At 44.7% G+C, this 27,407-nt stretch overlaps 1 protein-coding gene across 1 annotated transcript in view; it reads left to right on the forward strand.

Moving 5' to 3' along the window:
• Window positions 1-27,407, forward strand: part of FBXO28 (F-box protein 28) — a 162,404-nt gene that overhangs the window by 108,263 nt on the left and 26,734 nt on the right. The window contains exon 4 of the mRNA XM_086927964.1: window positions 16,287-16,482. Coding sequence (XP_086784090.1) covers window positions 16,287-16,482 — 196 coding nt within the window. The remainder of the gene's footprint in view (window positions 1-16,286; window positions 16,483-27,407) is intronic.

A 27,407-nucleotide genomic window follows, 5' to 3' on the forward strand; every position in this document is an offset into this window, starting at 1 on the left:
ATCTTTTTTTATATATAACAAGTCTTACAATACTTTTAATATTTCTAAGTAATATGTATGTAACCAATATTAATATTAACCAAAAAATGGGTTTAAATTTTCCAAGCTATGGAAGGCCGAGTCGGCTTTGCAAGCTTTCAAACACGTGACCTGCCTCTTCCAGTAGTGAACACTCAACTAACTGATGTTCAACTCACTGAGCCAACCTGCTGACAAAGTCCAAAATCATATGGTCTTGTGTAAGGAGCATTTCATAATATATATTCTAATAATATAGGTAGCAACACACCTACAGATTATGTCCTTAATGTTGAACTGTAACAAATGTCCAATCCTACAAAGACACTGTTGTGCAATTACTATATAAGTTGAATTCTTGCTCCGTGATTTAGTCACAGAATGGAATATACTGTGTAAGGCTTACTGAAATACTCATTCAGCCTCTCGTTCACGTCTTATTTTTACTTTTCACACATGATGGTAGAAGTGGAAGATAAGTTTAAGGTGGTTGCATAGTTTATGAATTCCACATCCTTTGGGTTTTCAGTTCCTATTATTGACACCCCTCACCTTCCCCATTAACCTTCACTCCAGTTTTTAGTGTGTATTTCTGAATGGGGCAGATAAATAATTGGGGGTGTAAATTACCAATAGAAAATTCCAGAGGAAACCTTCTGAATGAAAGCGCCCCATATTTGGCAGATGCAAGGTGCTTGGCTCCATTTGTTATTTTTAGCTGGATCTGTATTAACGATTATGAAAAAATTGAACAAAATGCAATTGTTATAAGATATACCCTTCTTTAGTCATTGAAGATTCCAATTAGGAAAACACGCCTTTGATAGTCTGATCATCTTGGAATTGCATCCCTTCCCGGTGCTTCCATCTGCCCCAGTGATGGAGTAAACAAAATGCCATATCTGCACTTCTGCCAGGAAGTTATCCATAGGAGGTACCTCCATCTTCGGGAGCCACAAGCACGGGAGGGCACACAACATTTTCTGTGAGCATACAGGAGTGAGAGAATAGCAGGTTTGGGGGGCTTTCCATTGGGTCAGAAGAATTAATAAGACACCTTCCCACTAACTGCAGTTTATGGCTTTATGGGAAGGGCACAAGTCCTGACAGCACCTCAGACTGGCCTGTAGAACAATCGTAAGTATCGACCCTGCTCCAATGGGAACAGCCCAGCCCAAACTTACAGGCCAGACCCTCGGTGAACCAGAACGCAAACAACCCAGGAGCAGTTTCAACTTAGTTAGGGCTAATCCGCCAGGTATAGCTTGGCTGCAGTGATTGAATGCACAGGACCCATGCCTGGGCATACCTGTCCCACTTAGGGCGACACTAAAATGTATGAAAAAGTGATGGATGGAATGCTTGCATTCATCGTAGCCCCTGTCAAATACTTGGGGCCGCATCCCAGTCCATCGTCATTTTGCACACAAAGCCACCTCAGTTTGGACTTATTCATTTGCAATTCAGTCTCGACCCTGCTCTAATGAGAGTCTAGCCTGCACTGCCAGGCAGCACCTCTCTAAACCAAAATACAAGCAACCCAGGACCGGTTTCGCCCTAACTAAGGTGACATGGTGTGCAAAATAACATATGATGCAGGAAAAAAAACAGAATAGTAAAGTTATAAACTTAAATAAAACAATAATGCTTATGCCATCCAAACGAGACAGGCTGTTAAGGAGCACCTTGTGGTTGAGGTTGTTGAAATGGGGCCAGTAGGTCTGATAAAGTAAAAGCAGAGTCTCCCTTGGCCCTGGATACTGAGTTCTTCTTCCTAATATTTAGCAGTGTAGACTGAGAGGTCTGAAACTCAGTTGTAAGTCTATGAGAGAGCCATTTGATTCCAGGTGCGAAGAAGGTTCACTTTTGACTACTGTTTCAAGGGCCTTGGAGACGCAGGATGAGTCTGAGATAGGTCCTTAGTTTGAAAGATGACCTATCCACTGAAATGTCTTCACAATAGGGGTGATGACGGTGTCTTTAAGGTCTTGATGCTGCAGAGAGGGGGATCTCAAGACCCAGGCTAACCACTGTTGAAAGACATCAGTGTTTTTCTTACATTATTGTTAGTGAGTGGTGACAACTCATAAAGAGGGATAGGGCATGAAAGGGTCATCAGGGCATGGGCTGGTAAAAGAGATAATCTTGTTGGTGAAGAAGGTAAAAGAGGTTGGTGCACATTCCTTTTAAGAGTAACTGGAGGCTTTTCATTGGACTATCGATTACCATCTCCATATGGGTATCAAAAAGGTTGTTTTGTTCAATTATCTACCTCAGTAATCCGGGTTTGGAAGTATTATTTTTAGCTGTTGCTGCTAGGCGTATTGTATTCAGTAAAGGACTCTGAGCCTGCCCATTACTTACTATTTGGTGACTTAATTTTCACTGTTCTTGGCTGCCTCCTTATTGGCCACCATATTGCTTAAGTCACTTCCTTTTATCATCTCGGGACACGGACCAATGCTTATTGATTTCGCTTCATTAATGTCCTTGCTCTGCCTCATTTTGTTATCCTGTCCTTCTCCCTTTTTGCTACCTGTCTGACCCTGCTCCCGTCCTTTGTAGCTCCCTCCATCTATCATTGTTCCCCCAATCCTGCTTATTTAATATGTTGCCTGGTTTTGACTGAAAAACACTTCCTTATGGTGCACAGACAGTGCCGTAAGGAAAAAATACTTGTTGGGAGTGATAGATGTTTCCGCATCTCGGCGGGGAGCATTATACCTCCTTTTTTGTGATTTCACCATCATTATTGCTTCCTCCCTTCCCTGTTGTGCTTGCCTGTTCCCCCATACCCGCCTGCTTCGCTGCTGTCATGGTTATTATTACTTTTTAGGCTAATCCACAGTTTTGCACTCTACTTTACCACTGCTAAAATATGGAACATATATTTCTCTGTTCTCTCTTGAGGCTAATTTGCAGCAAATATCAGAATGCACTATTTGTTCAAAATTACAATGAATGTAATTAATAGCCACAAGACAGAATGGATGAAATGATTGAATTCATCTCCGCTACTGGCTATCTCTCGGACTGCATCCCAATCCATTGTTTTTCACCTACATGCCACATCAGTTTGGACCCAGCCACATGCAAATCTAGCCTGAGCTGCCAAGCCAGGTCCTGCCTGTACCAGATTGCAAAGCAACCTAGGACTGGTTTTGTCCTTATTATGGTTTCTTCAGTCAGGTATAGCTTAATTCCAGTGGCACAGTGAGGACAGGACCCTTGTCTAAGCATACTTGTCGCACTTGGGGCATCAACTGCAAAAAGAACAAAGTGATGGATGGAATACTTGAATTAATCTAGCAGTCATTCAGGGCCACATCTCAATCCTTCGTTTTTCGCCCACCATGCCACCTTAGTTTGTACCCAACCTTATTAAAATCAGTTTTGACCCTGCCCCAATGGGAACTGTCCACACTGTAGTGCCAAGTCAGGTTCTCCCGGTACCGGAATAAAAGCAACCTGGGACTTGTTTTGTCCTTATTATGGGCTCTTCATCCAGGCATAGCTTGGTTACAGTGACACAGGGAGCACCGGCCCATGTCTAGGCATACCCATCGCACTTGCGGCATCAACTACAAGAACTACGCGGTGATTGATTGAATACTTGAACTATTCTCAGCCACTGGCAATTGCTGTGAGCCGCATCCCAGTCAGAGTGATACCCTGAGCTATTGCCATTGGTTAGACTTATTGCAAGAAGCCGTCCATCACCCATTTTGTGTGTTTCAAGTTCTGCCCTAAGTGGTATGGGTATGTTCAGATGAAGGTCCCATGCTTACTGTGTCACTGGAACCAAGTTGTACCTGGCTGATGACCACATAACTAGGATGGAACCGGTCCGGGGTTGGTTGTGTTGCAATTTAGGGAGGATCTGGCTTGGCAGTTTGGGCTGGACTGTTATCATGAGGCGCTTGGTCAAGACTGATTTGCATAAGGCTGGGTTCAAATGGAGGTGGCATTTTGAGCAAAAGAAAAGAAGGATGGTTTGGAGTGCCACCCTTAGCATTTGCCAGTGATAAGAATTATTGCATGCAACCTCCCATCACCTTTTGTGTGTTGCAGTCTCAGATGCTCCCCTCCATCGGAGTTATTCTGGACTCTGTCTGATTTCGTGCCTTTCCCACAAGAAAGAGAGACCAGGACATTCAGGCTATGATCCTGATCTTTAAGCCCCGGCCCTTGATTTCAGGGCGGTCAACTCTGAGGTACTGGGGCTGATGGCCTTCTGCATCCTGTTAGTCGAGCATGCCAGTGGCATATGCATGCTCTCCTGTGGATTTTTATTTTATTTTTTATTTATTAGGTTTTATCTAGCGCGAAGAAGAACATTTCTGGTAACAGAGCGGTGTACAATGGGAAAATAACAGAATGTACACAAAAAAAATACACAGAATCTCACAGTGATATCACAAACAAGACTGCTTCGGGTAACAGCATGTTAATGTCATAAACATAAACAATAGATTGTCAAAAATAGGGAGTTAGCAGGAAAAACTGGATACCCCAGCATTAAGTTTAATCGGTATTGCATCAGTGGGGAAGGAAACTATTCAATAATAACATCTTTGCTTCTTTTTTGAAGAGGGTTATTAAAGGGTTGGTCCTGGTCTCCAGAGGAAGAGAGTTCCAAATGCTCTGGGCAAATCCGCAGAAGGCTTACTTGTAGGTTTTCTTTTTGTTGAGTTGTGGGGGAAGGCCTTTGTGTCCAGGGAAAACATTTGCGATGAACCCTTGCCTCATGGTAGCCAATTCAATGTATGGAGGACAGGGGTGATATGATCCTTTTTTTTCTCGTGCCTGTGATGAGCCGAGCACCCTCATTCAGGCTAGCCTTCAGAGGTGCTGGTTTTCTTTTTGGTAGGCCCACGAGGGTAGCATTCCGAGGAGGTCACAGGTGCTTGAACCACTAGTTTTAGATCTACAGTGGAAAGGAAAGATGTTTAGTTTCCTTAGTGTATGAAGTTGGTGATAGGCCCTTCCGGTGGAGGTGCTGATGTGGTTCTGCATGGAGAGGTTATTTATAGGGATTTTGCTGATTCAATGGCATGTTGGGTACAGTACAAGGTTGTCAGATGTGGGAGCCAACCTTTGATGTTAGATGTGGTATTGGGTGGAGATATGAAGCAAAATTTTATTTGAAGTGCATTAAGTTTGAGGTGCTTACGAGTCAGCCAGTGTTGTGTTTTAGTTAAGGGTAGGAGATGTTAAATAGTTTGAGTATTTCAGCCAGGGGTTCCATGTACAGGTTGAACAGGGTAGGGGAAAGCGTTGAACCTTCGGGAACGCCAATTGTGACTGTCGTCTGGTCGGATAGGGCGTGGTTGATCAGGAATCTTTGAGATCTGTTTTGTAGGAGTTAGAACCATTTAGCACAATACCGGAGAGACCCATCCTGAATTCTAAGAGGGGCAGGAGAATCTCGTGTTTGACCGTGTCAAATGCCACTGATAAGTCCAGTAGGATTAGCAAGCATGATTGGTTCTGATCGAATTAAAGCGCCGCTGACAGTGTGGACCAGGGCAGGTTTAGTACTGTGACCTTGTCTGAAGCTAGATTGGCATTGGTCGAGGAGTTGGAATTGCTTAATGTAATTACAGAGTGTCTGACGAACACGTTTTCGCAGCGGCTTAGCTTAAGTTAGGATGCTGGAATTTAAGCAGTAATTGCTGTGATCCGACTACCAGGGTATTTTTCCTGAGATATGGAGATGAGATGTGGTGGGGCTTCGATAGGTAAGAAATTTACAGCATTCTAGAGAACAATGTCAATGAACTTGGTTTTCAAAAAAAAAAGGAGGAGTTACGTTTCCCAATAATTTGATTTTGGACAATTTCAAAGAATTTTTTGGGTCGGTTCACGGCTGTGTCTAACTGCTGAAAATTAGAATGATTTGGAGCTTCTAATGCACCTACTGTAGGCACTCGGTGTTTGCCTCTGAAGTTTGTGGTTTGTCAGTGAAGGGGTAAAGCTTCATGCTCTTTTCTCAAGTCTAAGGGAGCGGAGCTCCTCATTAAGGCTACAGTTAAACCATGGGTCGGGTCTTTTTTATCGAGACTCTTTAATTGTTTGGGGGCAAAGTCCAGGATGTTTGACATACAGGTAAAAGTTTGCTCTGTGAGGTTTAGTGTGTCAAACATGACGGTGGGAGGGGGCAGGAGATTGTGGCTGATAGCAAACAACTGGGTTGAGGTTACGGGTGTCTCTAACCCATTATTTGGTTTTCTCAAGTTGACCTTTTTAGATGATTGACCTTTCAGCTGTGTAGAAAGTGATGCAGTGGTGGTCGGTCCAGTCATAAGGTAAAATAGAGTCAATTTGGATGGTGTTCTCCTTAGCTCTGATTAGCCTAAGGTGTCCCCTTTAATATGAATAGGGCTATTGCAGGCTTGAGCTAGGTTGAAGTCACGGAGAAAGGCCTTGAAACAGTTCACTAGCGGGTCACTCATGTCTCTCGAGTGAATGTTAAAATCGGCGAGAAAAATCTGATTGTTGTATTGTTCATTGTTGGTAGATATGATTTTCCATAGCCTCTACAGCTACCCGAAAACTGATCTCTACTGATGAAGGATATTATCCTGAAACACGAGTCGTGTCTAGAGATACCAAATACTTACTTGCACCAATCATGGTAAAACACTTACGAACTTTTTCCTAAATCTTCAACTTATACAGACTGCATGTACCAGAATGCAAAGGGGCGATCCAGCTGAGGGGCTAGGAGTGTGCTCCCATCTTTGTTTCCTGTTAAAGGGCTCCCGCGAGCCTCCGTAGGTGACGAGCTATTGGTGATGCACCTGCGTGCCCGAGAAGCAACGAAGCCTGTGACTGTTGTTTGGCAGCCTCTACAGCTACCCCAAAACTGATCTCTACTGATGAAGGATATTATCCTGAAACACAAGTTGTGTCTAGAGATACCAAGTACTTACTTGCACCAATCATGGTGAAACACTTACGAACTTTTTCCTAAATCTTCAAGTTATACGAACTGCATGTACCAGAATGCAAAGGGGCGATCCAGCTGAGGGGCTAGGAGTGTGCTACCATCTTTGTTTCCTGATCTTCATGATTTGTTTGAATGTATGATTATCTCTAGGAGGGTGGTAGATGGTGTGCAGTGTGCAAGTTGAGTTGTTTTTGGTTGAGATGTTAATCCTCAAATATTCGCAGGATTAGTATAGTATATTTCTGTTTTACTGAGAGGTTCATCCGATGTATACAGGTTAATCCACCCTTGGGGCAGACTGCATGGTTCAGATGGATGGTGCCACAGCTGGGTGAAAGTATGATGTCTAGAACAGTGGATGAGGATTAATTTAGCCAAGTTACAGTGAGAATTAGGAAGTATAGGTCCAGGTTGAGTATAAGGTCAGGTATGTCGGCAGCTGATTGGCAGTTTATTAGCGAGCAGTTTAGCTAGGTTTTGTTAATTTTGATCAATGAGTGAATTATGGGGACTAGTTTGAGCTTTGTTTTATTAATGGATCTAGATCTAGGATGGAGTTCCCTCGGTGGATGGGTGATAATTGTTGGAATTTGTTCTGTGGACATAACGTGCTCAGTCGGGCGGGGTTGTACGAGTGAGATGGGAGAGGATATATTTGTTCAATAGGTATCTTACTAACCTGTTGGGTCAGGTGGAATGGTCTAGGTTCGGTTTGCATCCCCATCTGGATTGAGGAGTTCCTGCATTGGCAGGGCTATCAGCAGGATAACTTTCGGGAATGAGGATGTTACTGTTCTGGTCGTGGGTGAATTGATTTGACCAATTATGTTCCAGGTTAGAGGTTATATGCTGTAGATTAAGGATGTCCGCCCTCATCAGCTGAAGAGCTGATTTTATTGCATTTAGCGTAGAATAGAGCTGGGAGGTACTATTGGAGTTGGAGGCACTATGGGATTGAGCGATTTGGGGGGGGGGATGTAATATTTTGTGGGTGAGGTCCTCGGTTTGAGGCATTGGATAGGAGAGTTGGGTGTTTTGTGGGGTGCGATTATGGGATTTTGGTCAGAATTCGTACTTTTGAAGTAGAGCAAGGAAGGTGATCATGGACACTAGAGGTGTAGAGATAGCTATTGGACTCCTGTCTGATAGCACTGTCATAAAGAGAGCTTGTCAAATCTGAGGAGATGGGTGAATGGTAGTTAGTGGGAACCACTATCGGTATCGTACTATTGGGTAGCTGATTAGAAGTGGTGTAACTCCTAACCTGACTAAAAGCAGTGTTGATAATTAGTGCACATGTAGGTTAGGTACAGGAGTTTTCGGATCCTGTCTTGGGGCAGGGTCGGCACTCTCGGGTGAGGGGAGTGTATTCTGATATGTAGAGATATCAAGGGTGTATGATTGTCTGCCATGGGAAACTAGTGGGTAGAGGTGGAGGAGGGAGTGGATGGACCTTCTATCGCACTCGGTGGACGCCCTGATACATTATGAGATGCCACACTCTAGAACTCCATAGAAAACTACGTGAATGGCAAAGGATATTTGGATATTTAAGTTGTATCAGGAATAACACAAATTTATTTGGAACCCCAGTGTGGGTTGGAATTGTCACCACATTCAATATTTCAACACTTTGAAGGATTTAGCCTTGATGAAGTCGCTGGATCACGCCCCAATTGCGACAAAACACGTGTTGGCTGTGGCTGAAATCAAAAGAATAAAAACCTGAAAAGAAAGGATCAAAAGAATTTGTCTATGTTTTGTATTGTAACTATTGTGTTTTTGAGCAAACGGGGAAACCTTTTCTACACATAAAGTGTGCTTGTGAGTGAAGTAGAGTTGTACAGGCCTATGCTATATTCTGTGGAGTTGAGTGGTTCTCCACACCTTTGAGCACCGTTGGCATAATATTTCTATAGTTATAATTTGTGCAAATCCACCAAGTGGCGCCAGAATCCCTATACTAAATACCACGCATCTTAGGACTTGTGGATGAGATGTGGTTATCATTGGAAAGGGATTAGTTGGGGAGTTGGGATAATGGGAGTGGGGTTGAATCACGGTTTATCTTAACCTTGAACTAGAGGAAGAAGTTGTCAAAAAGTTCTGAGTTGCGATTAGAAGACTGAATGAGCACAGAGCCTTTGTTATGGATGGAGATGATGGCTTCCACATTGTCCACAGAGGAGGGTGTGATGGTAAGTTTATAGCGGTGAGGTATTTACTTGGTGGAGGTGGTCTTGAGTAAGGAGGATTGCACTTTTCTCCACTAAGCACGGTGATTGGTGAAGAAGATAAGGGTTTTATGTATTGATCATGTAGTGATGCAAAAGTAGGGGTCTATCATAAGTGTTTCTTTATTCAATTTGAGAATTTGATGTTTTCATTTTATTTTTTTGCATTTCTGGTTAAATTTGGCAGATAATTGATTTTAAACAAATTGTGTCCTGTGTGGGACAGTAGGTGGTGTTCAACTTGTTGATTTGGGATGGTTCCATGTGGACAGTCCTAAGCAGGGAGGAGCAGATGAGAGAGAATAGTAGAAATTGATTTCAAATAATGGAGGAAGCCACTACCAAGATGGCTGCCCTTATGCAGGCAGAAGTGAGGGCTACTTCTATAGTCCTATTTCAGCTTTTGTTCTCGTGACATGGTGGATAGACCCATGTTGCGGCTAATGTATTTGGATGGGAGAGGGTTCACAGGACTGAGATGGGGGCCATCTTGGATTTCATGTCTAGCCTAATTTGGGGAATAGGAAAGAGGAGGACTGAGATGATGCGATACAGATAAAAAAAATCTGTGGCAAATTGGCGGGCAAGTTATTTGTAAGTTTAATCGTAGGTGCGTGCAATTAAAATAATATTCATGGGGTTGAATGAATACTGAAAACAAAGCATCTGTAGAGGGGACAGAGTGGCCGGGTAGCAGCGGCTGTGAGAGCAGAGACTCGTAGGTTTATGAGCAAGATAAAACGATCGAACATTAATACCTTAGATGAACGAGGGCAGCCAACTGCACACCTGTGTCTAACTCGCACAAGTCATTTGGGAGGGCGGGGAAGACAGGAATGCCTCAATCACTTTATGGGCGGATTAGGCGGAGCTTGGTGGGCTCGGCCAGGAGCAACGGACCGGCAAGCATCGTGCTCACAACTGGCACCGTAAAAGATTTTTGGAGTAGTGCTGCAACACTGCAAAGCGAAGCAGCCCTTTCGTGGTAGGGAGTGTTGAGCCACAAATACAGACATGTACAACAAATTTGCGCCTGCCTCATGGGGTCAGCTCCACTGTATAGCAGCCATGCCCTCAAAACTGTCCCATCTTGCAAGACATAGCTCCATGGCAGGGGGCAGGCAGCGCCGACCTGGGAATAAGATTCCGGACCCAGAAGGGAGCTATCGGCCACAGCATGGTCACAGACTGAGGACCCAGCACCTCGCCATTCTCTTGCTGTAGGGCTCAATGTGGGATGGGAGTTAACGGATCGGCGGTGGTCTCGGTCAGAGGTGTAGGGACGGGTGCGAGCACCTTGCTCAAAAACAGCCCTGAAGAATATATACAGCGGAGCGCAGCAGTGCTGAGAAAGACAGCATTGGTCAGAGCAGGGAGGGGCCTCCAGACCGCAGTGCGGGTACCGCTTTCCTGATCTATTGGTCATCGTCGTCGCCAGGGGCGACTCCGGTCTCGATCGCTGATTCCTGAGACCGAAGTTCATCTACTCGGATAGCAAGTTAACATACACAGTGCAGCACTGAGAAAGACAGCATCGGTCAGAGGCAAGGAGGGGATGCCAAGTCACAGAGCATTTACAGATTTACTGATCTAGAGGTAATCGGTGTCCTCATGGTCGACTCCGGTCTTAATTGGTGATCCCTGAGACCGTGGCCCACCTATTTGGAGAGTAAGGCAGTGTACGGTGATCACCAAGCGCAGGCAGTCCACTCTCTAGGTCCAATCTGCAGGTGGGAAGGCCCCGTCAGATCAACAGGACAGTGCTCGGGCCCCAGAGAATTCCTCTTCTAGCTCGATCTAAAGTCCCAGTGGGCCCAAAATCAAGGGGAGCTCTCCGACCACATTCAAATTTCAGCCAAGACAGCACATGTCTCCTTCGGAATTCTGGCTCCACATCAACTTTCTGGAGATGCGTCCCATCCGCCAGGTACGAAAGACTTCCTTCCGTATATCAAGGGGAGGCTGCTTCAGGTGCTCATGGGCAATACCACCGCCATTTGGCATTGCAACAAACAGGGCGGAGGGGTTCAGATGCTGTGGCAGGAGGCGCTGCACCTCTGGAAATGGCTGGCTTGCCTGGGAATGTTCTGGTGGCAAACCACATGGTGGGCTCTTTCAACGCCAGGGAGAACAAACTCAGTTGTTGGCGCTTAGTAGATCACAAGTGGTAGTTACAAAACTGGAGGTGGTGCAAAGCCTCTTCATGAATTGGGAGAACCTTGGCTCAGTCTATTCACCACTGCACGTTGGAGTTTCCAAGACGTCTCTCACTCAGTCGCGCTCCACCTTGAGTGGAACTCTGCACTCCTATATGCCTTTCCATCAATATGGCACCCCAAGTACTCAATAAGGTCAGGACAGATCAAGTCATCCTAGTGGCTCTGAACTGGGCACGGCGAGTAAGATATCCAGAACTCCTAGGCTTTAGCATATGTCCTTCGATCAGGCTGCCTCTCTTGTAGGATCTGCTGCTGCAGCAAGAGGGCAGGGTTCTGCGTCTGAGTCTTCACAATCTCCACTTTCATGCTTTGAGATTGGGAGGCACTACTGAGCACCTTCAACCTTCCTCCGTATACGCCTGTTGTTGAGAGACATTTGTGGTTTGGTGTCTCACACACCAGGTTTTCCCCCTTCTAGGCCAAGTTGTTTTGTTGCTTGCCCAACATGGCTTTGCACACTATTAATGGCTGTCTTTCAGCCATCTTATGGTTGCCAGATCAGTCCTCCTTGTTTAAGTCGCCAGTTCAAGTCAAAACCACTTTATTCGATTTAGTTAAAAATCATAAAAGCATTCTACATTCACAAAAAAGGGACGATACAAATTCATGAGAAAATACAGATTCAATAAGTCAATAATATTTACATATTCACAATATTAAAAATAATTAAAAAGCATCAGTATAATTAATATAATTCACAATTTTAAAAATGCAGCTAAAAAAGGAGTACGTATTTCGCTAAAAATTTACAAATACACAAAACATTATCCATTTTAGCCTTCCGTGCAAAAACCCATGTATTACATTTTAAATCTTATTCTCCTGATCCTAACTGCAGCAACAAGATAATTGGCCACGCTAAACATAGCCAAAGCAGAATCCAATAATTGGAGATACAGGAGGGCTGGTTTTGCCTGATGGAAGGCTTTATCCTTCAATAATGGAACCAGGTATTTCTGTCTGGGCACAGTAAATAACTGACAAAACAGCATAAAGTGCATATTATCTTGTATTGAAAAGTTATCACAGTTGCAAACAGGGGCGTCCTCCTCCCTATACCAGCCTTGCCTATCACAGAGAACCATATAGATCTGATTAAACCGAAGTTTAACCAGAAGCCACCTGTGAAAGGGGATGTTAACAATAGTAAGGTATGGTTGTATAGTGAGGCGAGTAATGGTCAGGTAATGAGCTCTGACCGTGGTTTTAGTCAATTGTCGTTCCTCCCTCTCCACATTTTTAATTTTAATGAAGTTGAGCTTAACCCAGTCTAAATCAGATTTCTTTAGACCTTGAGGGACCGAAAAAATATCGGGACGTCCAAGGTCCGAAGAACACTTTTTAATATATGAAAGCCAGACTATTTTTTTGAAATTGTCCAGTTTTAAACAGTCAGCCAGAATTTTATGGTTCAGGCCTAGATTATTATTAGTCCAGGTCCTTATCCATAACAGAATTGGGGCCATAAGGAGAGTGTCTGAAATATACCCTAGACCAAGTTCCTGATGGACTGAGAACGTGGCTGTGGATTGGGGAAGCCCTAATATGGATCGAAGGAACTTATTTTCTTCCCTTTGGATCGATTCGCCATTCACATGCCCCCACAAACCTGAGCCATACCTGGCTATTGCCACAGTTTCGCCCTATACAAGTTTAATAAAGCACCAGTTGGCTTCCCACCCAGTCTCCTGGAGAAACTTAAAATGGTGTTAGCCGAACTCCTAACTGCTTTAGTTTTAGCTGTAATTTGGGGAGCCCAGCTCCCCTTGGTGTCAAAAATCACACCCAAATAGGTAAAAATGTTGACGTTAGTGATCACGTCGCCATTGCAGTAGAACTGTTTAAATTTATTTTTAACAGCCCCAAAAGCCATGACGTGAGATTTAGAGTTATTTATCACTAAGTCCAATGAAGACATAAAGTCATTAAAACCATTTAAAAGTCTTTGCAAACCTATGGGAGTACGCGCTATCAAAGCTGCGTCATCCGCGTACAGGAGAACAGGAATACGAGTATCCCCTGCACGCGGAATGTCCAAGGTGGCATTTAAAAGAGTCTTCTCAAGTGAATTTATATAAAGGGTGAACAGCATGGGAGCAAGAATGCAGCCCTGCCGCACCCCCCTGCTCGATTTGAACCAAGCTGTGCAATTTCCTTCTTGGTCCATCCTAATAGAAGCTTTTAAATCCTTGTGTAGTTCTGCCAGGAAATATACAAGGGGTGGATCAAGTCCCAGTTTTAACAACATGGTCCACAGCCGAGCTCTATTAACTAAATCAAAGGCCGTGGACAGGTCCATAAAAGCGACAAAAATTGAGCCCTTTTTAGCAGTAGTGTATTTCGAAATTATCAAATGAAGATTTAAGCATTGGTCCTCTGTCCCTCTACCTGCACGGAACCCATACTGGGCATCTGCTAGAATATCATTTTCTAGGGACCAAGTGTTAATTCTAGCTAACAGGACCTTGCCCAAAATCTTCATAGAAGAATCCAATAGAGAAATTGGTCGAAAACACTTGGGGTCACTTCTTTGGCCCTTTTTAAAAATGGGTACTATAATTGAACATGCCCAGGTTTTTGGCAAACCCCCCTCATGTACACAATTAAAAACATTAGCCAAGATCTCCGCCCACAACTCAGGTTTAAGTTTGTAGAGGTCCAGAGGTACCCCATCTGGGCCCGGAGCTTTGTTGGCAGCAGAGCCTAGAATAGCCAGCTCTACTTCTGACTTGCTAAAAATTAGCTTGGTAGGATAGGATAGGGAGTAGGGTATTGCAAAAGCCTCAACTGTTTCATTTGAGCCATATATATTGGAAAAATGATTTATCCAGTCTGCTTCAGGGATATTTATATCAAGATCCGTGTTATTAGTATTAGCAAACAAAGGATTATTAATTATGGCCCAAAATTTGGAGCTTTGTTTAAGAGTTGTGGAATCCATTAAGGAATCCCATGCTTCATCTTTAATGGCTTTTTTCCGTAATTTAACCGCCATTGCAGTTGCAATGCGATTTTTGAAAGGGCTACAACAAATGTTTCCGCCTTTGTAATTCCCCAATGGGACCTTAATCTGGTCCTCACTTACTTGATGTACTTTCCAATCGAGCCGCTTCGCAGATATATCTTATGGCTTCTTGCTATTAAGACTGTGTTCCTCGTCGCCATCACCTTTGCATGGCGTGAGTGAGCTTCAGGCTCTTTGTGTGAATCCACCATACATTACCTTCTTCCCGGACAAACTGGTTCTGTGGCGTGTGCCTCATTTCTACCACAAGTTGTGATGCCTTTCCATGTCTCTCAAAGTACCTCGTTTCTGGCTTTCTATGCTACACCTCACCCCTGTCAAGAGGAGGAGAGGCCCCAACGCTTGGATCCCAAAAGAGTGCTCAGCTTTTCCATTGATTGTACCAAGGAACGCCGGGTGGACGATCAGCTCTTTGTTAGGTTCTCTTAAGCGACATAGAGCAAGGCAGTGCAGAAGAGAACCATCTCCCGTTGGATTGGCCTCTGCATTAAGATCCATGCATTGACCAAAAAAGCATCCTCCAGAGGAACTGCATGCTCATTCTATCAGGGCCAAAGCTGCTACCACTGCGTTAGCATGTGCAGTCCTGTCCTAGACATTTGCCAGCCAGCTACATCGGCATCCCTCCATACATGCACAAATCGCTATTGTCTGAGAAGTTAGATTTGCCAAGAGGGGCATTTTGCCCTCTCTCTTTATTTTCAGTGTATTCACAGAACTGCCTACAAATATGTACTGCTTTGGCATCTATTCAAAAGGTGAGGAATATGCGGCTACAAGTCACTATCAAAAGAACAAGTCTGTTACCTTCTGTAATGATCTTTATGGTAGAGGGTATTTAACCACAGATTCCTCACCGATCCTCGCTGTTTGTGATTGAACTCCATTACTGAGATCCAAAGTCTAGGAATCTCCATACTGGTCACAGCCGGTTTGCTCTGGGGACATAGACTGTCTCAAAAGCAAATGACATCCGCGAGCATAGGTGGCGCCTATCTAGACTTCACTCCTCATTACGGAGCAGAATGAGTTCAGTGTGGACCTGAAAAGTCACTGTTGAAAAGGTTCCAGATCTGATCTGACTCCTGGGGAATATTCAAAAGGTGAGGAATCTGTGTTTTAATAGAGTCTCTACCAGAAACAGCAATAACCAAAGGTAAGTAACTTGTTCATTGAGCAGTGTTGAGATCCCAGCAATATGTTTTCAGTAATCATAACTTTACAACAAAGAAACAAAATTATTTGGTCAGTTCTCCCAACACATATGACTGTTTCCGGTTAAGTTATCTGTAGCATTCCAGTTTAACAATATTAGATGGCAAGAAATTCCAGTTGGTTTCTAGTTAAACATTATGAAAGATGTTGCTACATGACCATACTAGTTGCATGTGCAGAGCTATTTGCTTCATAAGATTAGTTTTAAGCTGTTGAAATATTTCTCCTACCACCCTGTAACTGGTCCATTGTGACTAAACTGGGGGGAGAGAGCCTCTACGATATTGCTTTACGCTGGACTTAGTATTAATGTTTGTATACCCATCACTGTTAGGCTAGTGTCAAGACAACACTGATTTAGCAAGGCTTCACTCCCAGAAATAGAGGCTCCTTGTTTGAAAACAGCGCATTGACCTGCAGGGCTCAGACCACCAAAGTCTAAAACTCAAAGGTCTAACTGGAATGAAGTAGGGGAACTCTCTAAGCAGATAATGAATTTCTTAGACTACCCTAAAGCATGTGTAAAAAGAGAAATAAATGTTTGCTATTTGTGTCAGAAATATACACTTACTGTTACCTTTGTACTTGTACTGTTTTATAGTGATAGTTTTTAACTATTATAGGTGATTGATGAAATCTATAGAGTTTTACGATATGTAAACTCTACCAGAGCACCCCAAAGAGCCCATGAGGTCCTTCAGGAGTTGAGGGACATCTCATCCATGGCCATGGAGTATTTTGATGAGAAGATAGTCCCAATTCTGAAGAGGAAGCTACCTGGCTCTGAAGTTTCAGGACGTCTCATAGGATCTCCACCAGGTAGTGCCTTATTTCCTTTCTGATAAATCGTGTGGGTGCATGAGGGGTGGTTTTGATAGACAGGTGCAGGTTGAGTTTCCATGTGTGTTATAAAAACTTAAGTGTAGCTGGAAGTAGTTCTAATTAAGGTATTTGCCGTTTTAGGCAAAAATGGTAATGTTATATGGGTATATTACTTAGGTGGTTGAAATATCCATCTATTGCTGTGTAAATTGCCCCAACTTTTGTGCAGCTGCTATAAATAATGTAAATAAAATATTTCTACTATGCTACTGTAAAAAAGCAATTAATCTAAATCTAATTCATTTTATGCTTTTAAAATTAATTTTCTCTGAGCATTCTGTGACAGGTACATTTACTCGGATAGAAGTGTCTCTGTGTCTGGGGCACCTGTATTTGCACTAGGGATACCAGATAAACCGCTTTGCATCTCTATGGGCAGCTGCACAATGGACCCCATCTATGGATTTCTGTCTGTGGGGATCAATCCTGCACTCTTCATTCAGTCTCCCACCTGCCATATTGCGCACCTGGACCTCATGCCTGAATCGTGCTTGCTTTGGGCGCCCTGTGGATCCCTCAGGAGCCAACCTGACAGACAGTTTGCTAACGATGTATACCTGAGAAGCTGCAGGGCCCACCTCAGATACTAGTGAGCACCACAGCTAAACAAATCTGATCGATCAGCAAAGTGATTGCTAGCCCTGCAAAAGTGAGGAATTACACCGTTAAGCACCCATACGGAGTTTGTACTCTAACTTCCTACTGAAGTCCTATTTGAGATCATAGTTAAGACTGCTGCATAGTTGGACCGACAACATGGTGAACACGTGAACAGGACATTAGGTTGCTGCACAACTGAACAACATAAGCATTGGAAACAAATGGCTGAATTTAAATAGCACAGCATTGAGTTATGTGAAGCAGGAGAATGCTCCATATGCAACAATAGTTGCATTGGGTGTTCGCAGGGCACTGAAAGGAAAGGACATTCAGCAATATCTCCAGAACCTTGCATCTATGACTCCACCAGAGATTCCACAAAATGTAGACTGCAGCTATGACCTCTAGGGGGCGCAGTATGGATGCTCCTTAAGATCCTTACAAGAGTGCATTTTTCTGAGTAGAAAGGAAATGTTATGGCATAGGCCACACTGAAGGGATACCTACTCAACAAGATATAGTTATTATAAGACATGTTAATGATTACCCTTCACTGACTGGTCTTTTGCCCCATTAAAAGACACTCTTAAAAAGCTCCTCTCCTACCAAGGGGACACCCCTCCCATTTGTCCTTCTCCTGGAAGGGGAAGAAGCATTCAGTGAACCCTATGTGAAGCAAAAATGATGGTGGGTTTTGGTGAAAGACCAGACTAAGCTTCAGCGGGAGCAAAGGAAGATGAGTGGGGGTCTCATTAATGTGACTGATTGTGCCTCTCCAGGTTGGGGTGGGTTGTTATCCTTCCCCTTGGACATTATGCTGTAAGTCATCATCTTACAAAAGGCAGCTCCACTGCGAAAGAGATCAGGACTTGTAGAAATTAGCAGAATTTCTAGACACAAACTTTTTGACAAGGACCCAGAGCCCGTATAATTTCTCAGCCCTGGAGATAGGCTGGGAAACTATAGGGGCTCATTCCTGTGGATGCAATTATGTAGGCTGGCTGTGCTAGAATGCTGGGCATTTTTAACCTTGTGCAGCCACACCCAAATCATCCGTAGTAAACTACTGAACTGAGACTGCGAAGAGTTGGAAATATCTGGAAAAATATGGTATTGAAAATTAGGATATCTAAGCAGCTTGCTTGTTTTTCACACAGTTGTTAAATTAATGTTTGGGCAAATGAGACTTCTGGGATGCAAAGGGTAACAAGTCCATCCACATATAGGTGCTAAACCATAAACAATCTTGAAGACCGCAAACAGTGAAGCAACGAGGACCAGAGAAAGTTCATAGGTTGTCCAACCACCACCCCCCATAATTGTACACAATGTAAAGGAGCTTTGTTTCCACTATCCTTGGGAAGCTGAGCGACAACAAAGCCGACATCTGGTTAGGCAGGACTTGGGCGGCTGACGTTGATGTGGTTCCCCCAACAGTTCTGGGCCTAACATAAAGCCAAAACAGAGGTTGTGGTAATGATTTGCCTTTATGGGACTTCTCAAGCAGGATAGCAAACAAGAAGCAGATCTCACTGGTCACTGTGTCTTGCTGATTGTGGAGCTTGTCACTGAGAAATATACTGTAGGATGAATTTAATCAAATGACTTGGACAGGAATGGATGGACACTATTTTTTAAGTACTTTGGTTAGTGGAGTGAGTGTTGATCATAGCGAGAAACTGCAATATCGACATAGATCCTTAAAAGGATAGAACACATTCTAGAGCGGGAGAGTCTGGGTCACTCGCAGGCAGAGAGAGATACAGTAGATAGTGGTACTCGACATCTAGATAGTTGTTGGTCACGCAATTACAGCCCCAGAAAGACTATAGCGTTTATCTTTGGTGAAATGTTTGCCTGCCTAGACATGTTATCATTACCAATTCTCTTTGGGAGAGCATTGAAGAGACCTCGTTGGTTACGCATTCACAGTCCCTTACGACTAAAGCTTACATGGGGGAGAAGCAGTCTAGTTATAAGTCCTGGAGGTTTACTGTTAACTTCTTAAGGGATGTGGTGACAGTGGTGGAAATAGGGGAAGGGGGGAAACAACCCTATTGGAAATAACCAAGGGCATAGACAAAGTTCTCCTGTTGAGCTCCATAAAGGCAAATATAATTGACTGGTTCCTGGAGGAAGTATGCAGGTTGCACAGAAAGCGGGCAGCTGCTTATATCAAATTTGGAACTAATTTGACAGAAACCTTAAAGCCACTTTGTCCCAAAAGACATGGGGTTAAGACCCAGATGGAAGACTTGGACTTAAGCAAGTTATAATACACATTTTACTGCTAAAGTAACATTATTAAAAATTAGAAGGTACAGCCCTGAGACCTTTTCTGTCCCAGTTATGGGTGAAAACGGCCTGGTCTAGAATCTAGAGGCTCAGAAAAGCGAAGTGATGGTAGTGCATTGTGATTGCGACACAGTGAATAGCTTCAATTTCATTTACTTATAACGAAAAGTCCATCAGTAAAACAGAAACCCCTGGCCTATATTGACCATGCCGGCCTACTGCAATATGGAAATAAAAGCATAACCCAGTAGAAGCCTTAGTGCAGACTGTATACTGCAGACTGTATATGAAAAACGCTATGGGCTGACTGCTTTTCGGTGCCCTTTTTAAAAATCTTTTGGCGTAAACTGGCGCCTAACCTAACGGCACTCCTCCAGTACCTTTGCACTTAGCTGCTCTCATTCGAAGACTATGTCAGTATCAATCATTTCAAAACCAAGCAAAGATTCAGCTCGTCTTGCCCAATCTCTCTCCTCAGTCTGCACACAAAGCTGTTCACAGGTGTCCTGACCTTAAATCTGGAAGACCTCATGTCTCAGGTTGTCTAGCCAGACCAGTTGTGGTTTATTAAAACGAGGCAGGGGAGTGACAACAAGGACATCTTACACCTTGTATACAATAGAAAGAGTACATGCCGAAGCAGAGTGATGCAGAAAAGGCATTTCATTGCATATATTGGTGCTTTTTAGAGAAACTATCGTCAGTGATAGGCTTGGCAGAGAATATCAGGACATGGATCCTTACTTGGATGCACATCCCCTGCAGTGAGGGCCATAGTGAATTGGGACCCAATGTAATGCAGCATTACCATAGGCATGAAAAAAGACTGGCAGCTTCCCAGTGCTATTCATGATGGAGCTGCTTGCTGTGCGTATGTGGTGCATGGACACAAGAGGTTAAAATAGGGCACGGCAATTTGGAATTAAGCATGCACATAGAGAAATTTCTGATATCCCTCTCAGGTCCTTTTGAGACGCTTCTGGCAGTGATGGAGATGGATTGGTACAGACATATGGTGGGTTTGACAGTGGAGCTCAAAGGATACTTGCCATAATGTTTCCAATTCTTTGTTCGGCAAGCATCTGCTCCACTTCGGCTAGACAGGAAATTTCCCCTTTTTCTCAGCATCACACAGCAGTTCATACCAGTTTGCGACTTCTTTTCTTGTGTTCCTCTTATATGCAAGTTTTTTCCATAATCTGATTCTTCAGAATCTCCACTTGTTTTAGAGCAGCGAACCAGGAATAGAGTTGTATATATTTGAATTTATATCAAATCACAAGGGGGTAGAGTAGAGGTAGGAGATGGGGTCTCGTCCTCCACGAAACTTGTCAAATAACCAAAAAGAGAGTCCCTTCTAGTGGAAGAGGTGTGGTGCAGCGGCCAGGGCGGTTGACTCCGGAACATGGGGGCTCGCGGTTCGATCCCCAGCACTGGCGGCTGGTTAGCCCAGCACATTGTGACTCTGGGCAATAACTCGCTTAATCTTCCCGACGGCCCCCAGCAATGGGCCACCTCTCTGAAGGTATCTGTGCGCTTTACAAATGCTGATATTTAATATTTTACATACTATTTTGATATTTGTGACGTTTACTTCCAAAACCCACTCCCATCTTCATAACAAGACCACACACACGTGTATAGTTGTACAGGAACCCCCTTCTTTTTCTATTAAATGCTCCCGCGTATTCGTAGGTTGCAGTACAGCCCTGTCTGTGGAGGGCAGGGCTGGCCCATATGATGATGCATGCCACCAAGGGGAAACTCGAGTGAGTGAGGGGTATTTGAAAGAAAACGTTTTTCTTTCTTTACAGTCCTAACGAGGTATATTTGAATTTAGACAAACTGCCCTTATTTTCCGATATATTTCATCCCATTAAAATCTGAGGTCACTCCACTTTACACAATTTGCTGACTTAAGGTTGAGGCTTAGGGCATCTTCCTGGCATTTAGGTGTCCCTGACGAATCCCAGATCGGTACCTGATGTAAATAATATGGAATTGCCAATCTGCACCTTACCATGTACCAGGCTGTGGCCCCCGCCATTAGTCTGACTTTTATAAAAAATATTTAGAGGAGGCAGACTTATACAGGAAAGCCTCGGTACTGTTTAGGCTGTGACTCGCCGCTAAGGACACTGTCCTAATTCTCAGTTGTTTTGTGTTCCAAGAAGGATCTTAAATGTAACTGGAAGGCCAAACAGTATAATTGAACATCTGGAAGATGTAATCCTACCTTCCTTAGTCTACTTCTCATTTTTTTTCCTTTTCACCTTTTCCAGCCCAAATAAAACTAATGATATTGCTCTGGATTTTTAAAAGGGCACTCAAGTCGAACATATCCGGATGCAAGTGAATAGATAGGTCAACCTTGAGAGGATACACATCTTTACTAGGTTAACTCTACCAAAAATAGCTAAAGGGAGATTCAACCATTTCTTAAGAAACGTCTTTACATGAAGGGCTACCCTGCCCATATATTTTTTGAGGGACTAAATCCAAATCTTGGAATATGTCTATCCCCAAATCTCTGATTTTAGTGCAGACAGACATGTTGATATTTTCTATTTCCAGATCATAATCTCTGTTTTCTCTTGAATAATTTAATCAATTTAATCTTAATAGAATATCCAAGGACTTGCATTGGTCTGCAAGGTGCTGAAAGGTGTAAATAGCTGACTGGCTGCATGGGAAATAGTATTAAATAGTCTACATACAGTGCAGTCTTTTTCCTGTATCATTCAAGTGGAAATATAGTTTCTTCTGCCCTGATAGCCTGTGCAAGGGGCTCAATAAAAAGATCAAAATAAATGGGCAAAGGGGGCAGCCCTGTCTCGTATATCTCCTTTTCGAGATCCTATCAGGAAGTATGTTGTTTATTAAGATTCTAACAGAAGACTTACTATGCAGAGATTTGATTGCCTCAATAAAGTCAGGAGGGAGCTCATAATTATTTAAGCAGAACCATAGAAATTACCAGTTCACCTAATCAAATTCCTTAGTTGCATCCATGGCCAGTGATGCATGAAATGAGCTAGCTAAGTCAATAGCTCCAATCATCTGATGAAGTAACTCATCCAACTGTCTACCTAGCACAAAACCCTTTTTAACATCCAGCACCAATTTCCCCACTACACCTGCAAGTCTTTTGCCCACTGTTGCTGCAAGGACTTAATAGTTATTATTCAGTAATTAAATTGGCCAATAAGACTAACACCTGCTTGGGGATTTATTTAGTATTAATGCTATAGTTGCGTCCCCCCCAGAAGGTGGAGGTTTTTTGGCCATTGTTCAAAATACAATTGAACAACTGCGACCACAGAAGAATTTATTCATCAGCCAAGTTTTATACAAATCTCCAGGTAGACCATCTGAGCTGTTCCTTTGCCTCTCTTTAGTTTTGCTATGACGCCCTTACCACCTCTTCTGAAATATTTTGTGCGAGCTTTTCCTGCTCATGGGCATCCAGTACAGTAAGTTGTAGAGGTTTAAACCTAGGTTCCTTCTCTTGTTCTCCCAGGGCCTGTACTCTTTATATAGAGCATGATAACATTTGTGGAAAGCCCCTCCAATCTTTGCATTATTAGAGCAACCCTCCCATTGTAATAATTCCTGGATATAGGATATATCTGTTTTAAAATTATTCGTCCTGCCTTTCTAGGCCAAGAATTTTCCACATTTCTCACCTTATTCTAAGTTTCCAGCTTTCCATCTTTCTTGCACTTTACGTTCTGCTGGTAACTTGCTTTGTTCGTGACATGTGTAGCTGTAGATACACATGCTGTACATACTCCTGCCATCTAGTGTTTGGCTCAGATGTGTGCAGGTTGTTTTTTTTCAAAGAGGTATAGTGACTCCACCTATTGCTGGTAATGTGCCTGTGCAGCAGCTTTATTGTAAGATAGTTCCGCCATCGGGTTCAGACATGTCCCTTTGAGCTCCGGTTCAACTCTGTGTGGTGTTCTCATTGGGTCTTCTTGGATCTGTTCCTCGTTGGTAGAAACTACAATTGCGCTTACTCGTCTGTTCTACCTGCCGCTTACCCTCTTTAACTCTGCTCAGCAGTCTGACAACTTAAAAGTCCCATTAGAAGTCTCATTCGGGACTGCCCCCTTCGAGCTTCCTTCACCGCTTTGACATATGAGAATGCCCCAGTGATGGAAAGAACTCCATTCCATTTAAAGGATGACAGACCTTCACCAAGTCTGTAACCTTTGCTTGTCTCCCGTACACCAGAAGGACTGCAGCGTGTCTCGCCTTTCAGAACAAAAAAAACAACATTCAGAAACAGCCAAGCACGTTGTATCGCCTTGGATTCGATGGCGCACCATCAACAGGAAAATGCTCCCGACCTCTTTGGATACCAACACATCGAGGGCTACCAACAGCAGGAAGCCTCAGGCACTGAGATATAGGAGCTGTCATCAGCAGAGAGTTCTAGCTCTGATGCCGAGATGGACGAGCCCCTTTTCACACTTCGCCTGTTATCTAAATCTGTTGTAGTGAGTACGACCTCTCACAGACCACTCCTCGCTCACACTTGAGGGGAGGCTAGAGCTTCGAGCTTTCAGGCTAGTCACGAGGGCTCCGGTCCACCACTGCCGCACGGATATGGCCAGCACAGATTAGAGGAGCCTTACCTGACGCCTGCCCAAACTTTGGTGCCCTAGTCCAACTTAAATGCTGCCATAGTTCTGGTCTTGACGTCCTCAAGGACCCCCTCAGATCCGAAGACTTCGAGGGAAGTCTAAGGTTTCCCTATGACTCTTATGACTTTCCATATGACACACTTACCCATGGTGACCCTTAGTATGACTGTGATGTGAAGCCCCCTGATGACACTGATCCAGACCTCTATCTGGCCAAGCCTTCGCCCCCAGACGACATCACCTCATATCAGAGATTCTGCACTGAGCAGTCACATTTCACAAGTTGGGGATGTATAAACAGCCATAGGAGGATGACTTCTTATGGAGGCTGTCTCCTCCACACTAAGGTCTATGCAGTATTTGACTATGCTTAATGGGATGCTGCCATAATATCTTCAAAGAACCGTGAAGGTGAGAGTCTTCACACCCAGGGTGAACAAAAGATATAAAGAATTTCCTTCTGACCCACCTTATATCAGTTGGCAGCTGCCATCCGACTCCCTGGTCATACAATACAAATGTGCTCCCATTTCTCAGGGCACAGGAGATGCGTCACCCCCCTCCTTCCTGACCGGGAGAGCAAAAAGATTGATGCAGAGGACAAGCATGTTAACACCCAATCTACCACACAATGGCGTATTGCCAATTCAGTGGGCCTGCTCTCTCTGTACGACCGGGCTGACTGGGATTAGATGGAAGACTTAATTCAGGACCTTCTGGACCAGTATAGGAAACAGAGTGAGGAGTTGGTGGCAGAAGGTAAGATCATTTAACAACATCAATATTAGATGCATTTTAAACGCAGCAGACACCACTGTTCAAAGCATCACCATGATCTTCATGTCTGCGTGTGTCCGGTTTCAGACCAGAGGTGCAACATTTCCTCAACTTCCTTTAGATGGAGACCCTTTGTTTGGCACGCAAATTGATGTGATATTAGTGAAAATTAAGAAGGACACAGAGACAGCCAAAGCCATGGGTACTCTACAGATCCCAACTGCTTGTGGCTCCTTTCGCCGCACATAATATCGTGGTGAGGCTAAAACCACCACACACGAGGCATCCATATCTTTCCCCAGACAGCAGGAAACTGCCTTTCGTGGTTACTGATATGGAAGTTGAAAGGCAATAACGAAAGGGGCAGGGGAACAGACCTGAAGGACTCCCACTTCCATATCCAAATCCATCCTGCTCATCAAAGGTTCTGCATTATCAGTTCAAAGTACCGCCCTTTGGAGAAGCCACAGCTCCCAGGGTGTTTATAAAGTGCTTGCAGTGGTAGCCACTCACCTCAGAAGAAATGGTGTTCACGTCTTCCTTACTTAGACGGTTGGCTTTTCAGGAGCTCAACGGAGCAGCAATGCCTGGCGCACACCTAAGCCACCATATATTTTTGCCGAGTGAATCTTTCTGGATTCACTATGCTGTGCATATTCCGCGGTCTTGTGGTTGGGTCCGGATTCGTAGTCTTTTCTTTGTTTTTTTTTTTTTTTTTTGTAGCCCTTGTGGGCGTCGGCGTCACACCTCCTCGGGTGCATTTCCGGTGACGTCGGCATGCTTCCTGCGGAAGCTCCCACTCTTGGGCGCCATCTTCAGATTCTTTTTTCCGCGGTCGGGTCTGGATCGTTCCCGTTGGGCTCCAGACATTTTTGGAGAAAGTACTGAAAAGAGTGGAAGTTGGAGGAGATATTGGAAGAAGAAGACTAAAGAAGACTTCACAAAACATTGACGAAGAGGAAAGAAGGTGAAAACCTCGAGAACTTCGACGATCGTCGACGTCCACGCGCTCAGGAAGGCCTGAACGCAGGAGGATGGACAACACGCCGTTCAAGTTCTGCCCGAACTGCAGACACAAGTACGCACAGAAGGACCAGCACCCGGTTTGCAACCTCTGCCTACCGGTGGAACACAGAAGCAAGGACTGCAACGCCTGCGCCGTCTTCGCCCAGAAGACCCTCCGTGTGAGGAAGAGACAGAGGGTAGCACACGCCGCCCTCGGAGGAAAATCCCCGACGCCATCGCTGTACGAGCTGGGGATGTCCTCAGAGGAGGAGGACAACGCTGCCGCCGAAGACGACGGCTACACGGTCGTAGAGACCGATTACAAGAAGACACCTGATAAGGTAGGAGACTCGACGTCCCACAAGAACACGAGAGACTCTGAGACTCGAAAGCACGAGGCCAAGAGCCCGAAGGCGCCGACGCAGCGACAGCTGCCGTCTGCGACCACGAGCAGGCCCAGCGGATCCTCGGAGAAGGAGTCCCTGGCGCCGAAGGCTGTTGACCAGCAGAAAACGTCGAAGATCGTCGCCGAAAGGGACCGATCGACGTCGAGGGAGAAAGACCCTAAAGCCTCGGCAACGCCCAAGGACCCGTATGCCAGTTCGACGCCCAAGCCGTCGACGCCGAAAATCTCGACGCCGAACCAGGCGCCGAAGAGAGGAGCCGAACGTTCCGAAGCCGAAAACGCGGCCGAGGTGGAGAGGAAAAGACGTCGGCTGGAAGCCGAGATGGCAAGCCTCTTGCAGCGGAGAAAGGAGGTCGCCGCCGAGATGAGTGCCTTCACGATTCCACACAAGACCAAGCACGCCGTGCTAGATCTGGTCGAGGAGGAAGAGGAACATGTCGACTACCATGTGCCTAGCGACGAGATGGTCGACGACCGGGAAGCTGAAGAAAATCCCTACGAGGATTACAGCTACGAGGACGAAGAGGGCAGCAGAGTGGACGCCGAGTCGGTCACCTCTGACCCGCGTGAGGAGGATTACCTAGACCTCGACACCGAGAGCCCGGAGGAGGCGGTCGACTCATACCCCTCGAGACCCTCGCCGCCGGACGACATCGGGGTATACAACTCGGCGATACAATCTGCCGCGACTGCTTTCAAGTTAAAGCTCGACGAAGAAAAGCAGAAAGCAGACTTCCTGCTAGAGACATTGCTCCCAACACAAACAAGAAGCCAGTTCCTCCCAATGCTCGAGAGCGTCTTGGCGCAGGGAAAGGAAGCGTTCAAAGAGCCCGCAACATGCAAGGCGGTAACTCCCAGAACAGAGAAAAAATACAAACACTCCTCGAAGGACCCGGCCTACATTCGAGGCGATGTCTCCGCTGACTCCATTATCACGGCCACAGCTAGGAAGAGGGCGAGCGTATCTACTACCTCGGGCCCACCGCCGGATAAGGAGAGCAAGAGGATGGATCTGGTGGGGAGAAGGAGCGAGCGAAATGCCGCGACCCACTGGCGCATGGCTAATTCCAACGCCCTGTTAAACAGGCGCATGTACCAGATCATGGAGGGACTGGGGCACTTCGTGAAGG

This window comes from Lissotriton vulgaris, chromosome 6 (genome assembly GCF_964263255.1).
Source record: "Lissotriton vulgaris chromosome 6, aLisVul1.2, whole genome shotgun sequence".
Lineage (NCBI taxonomy): Eukaryota > Metazoa > Chordata > Amphibia > Caudata > Salamandridae > Lissotriton > Lissotriton vulgaris.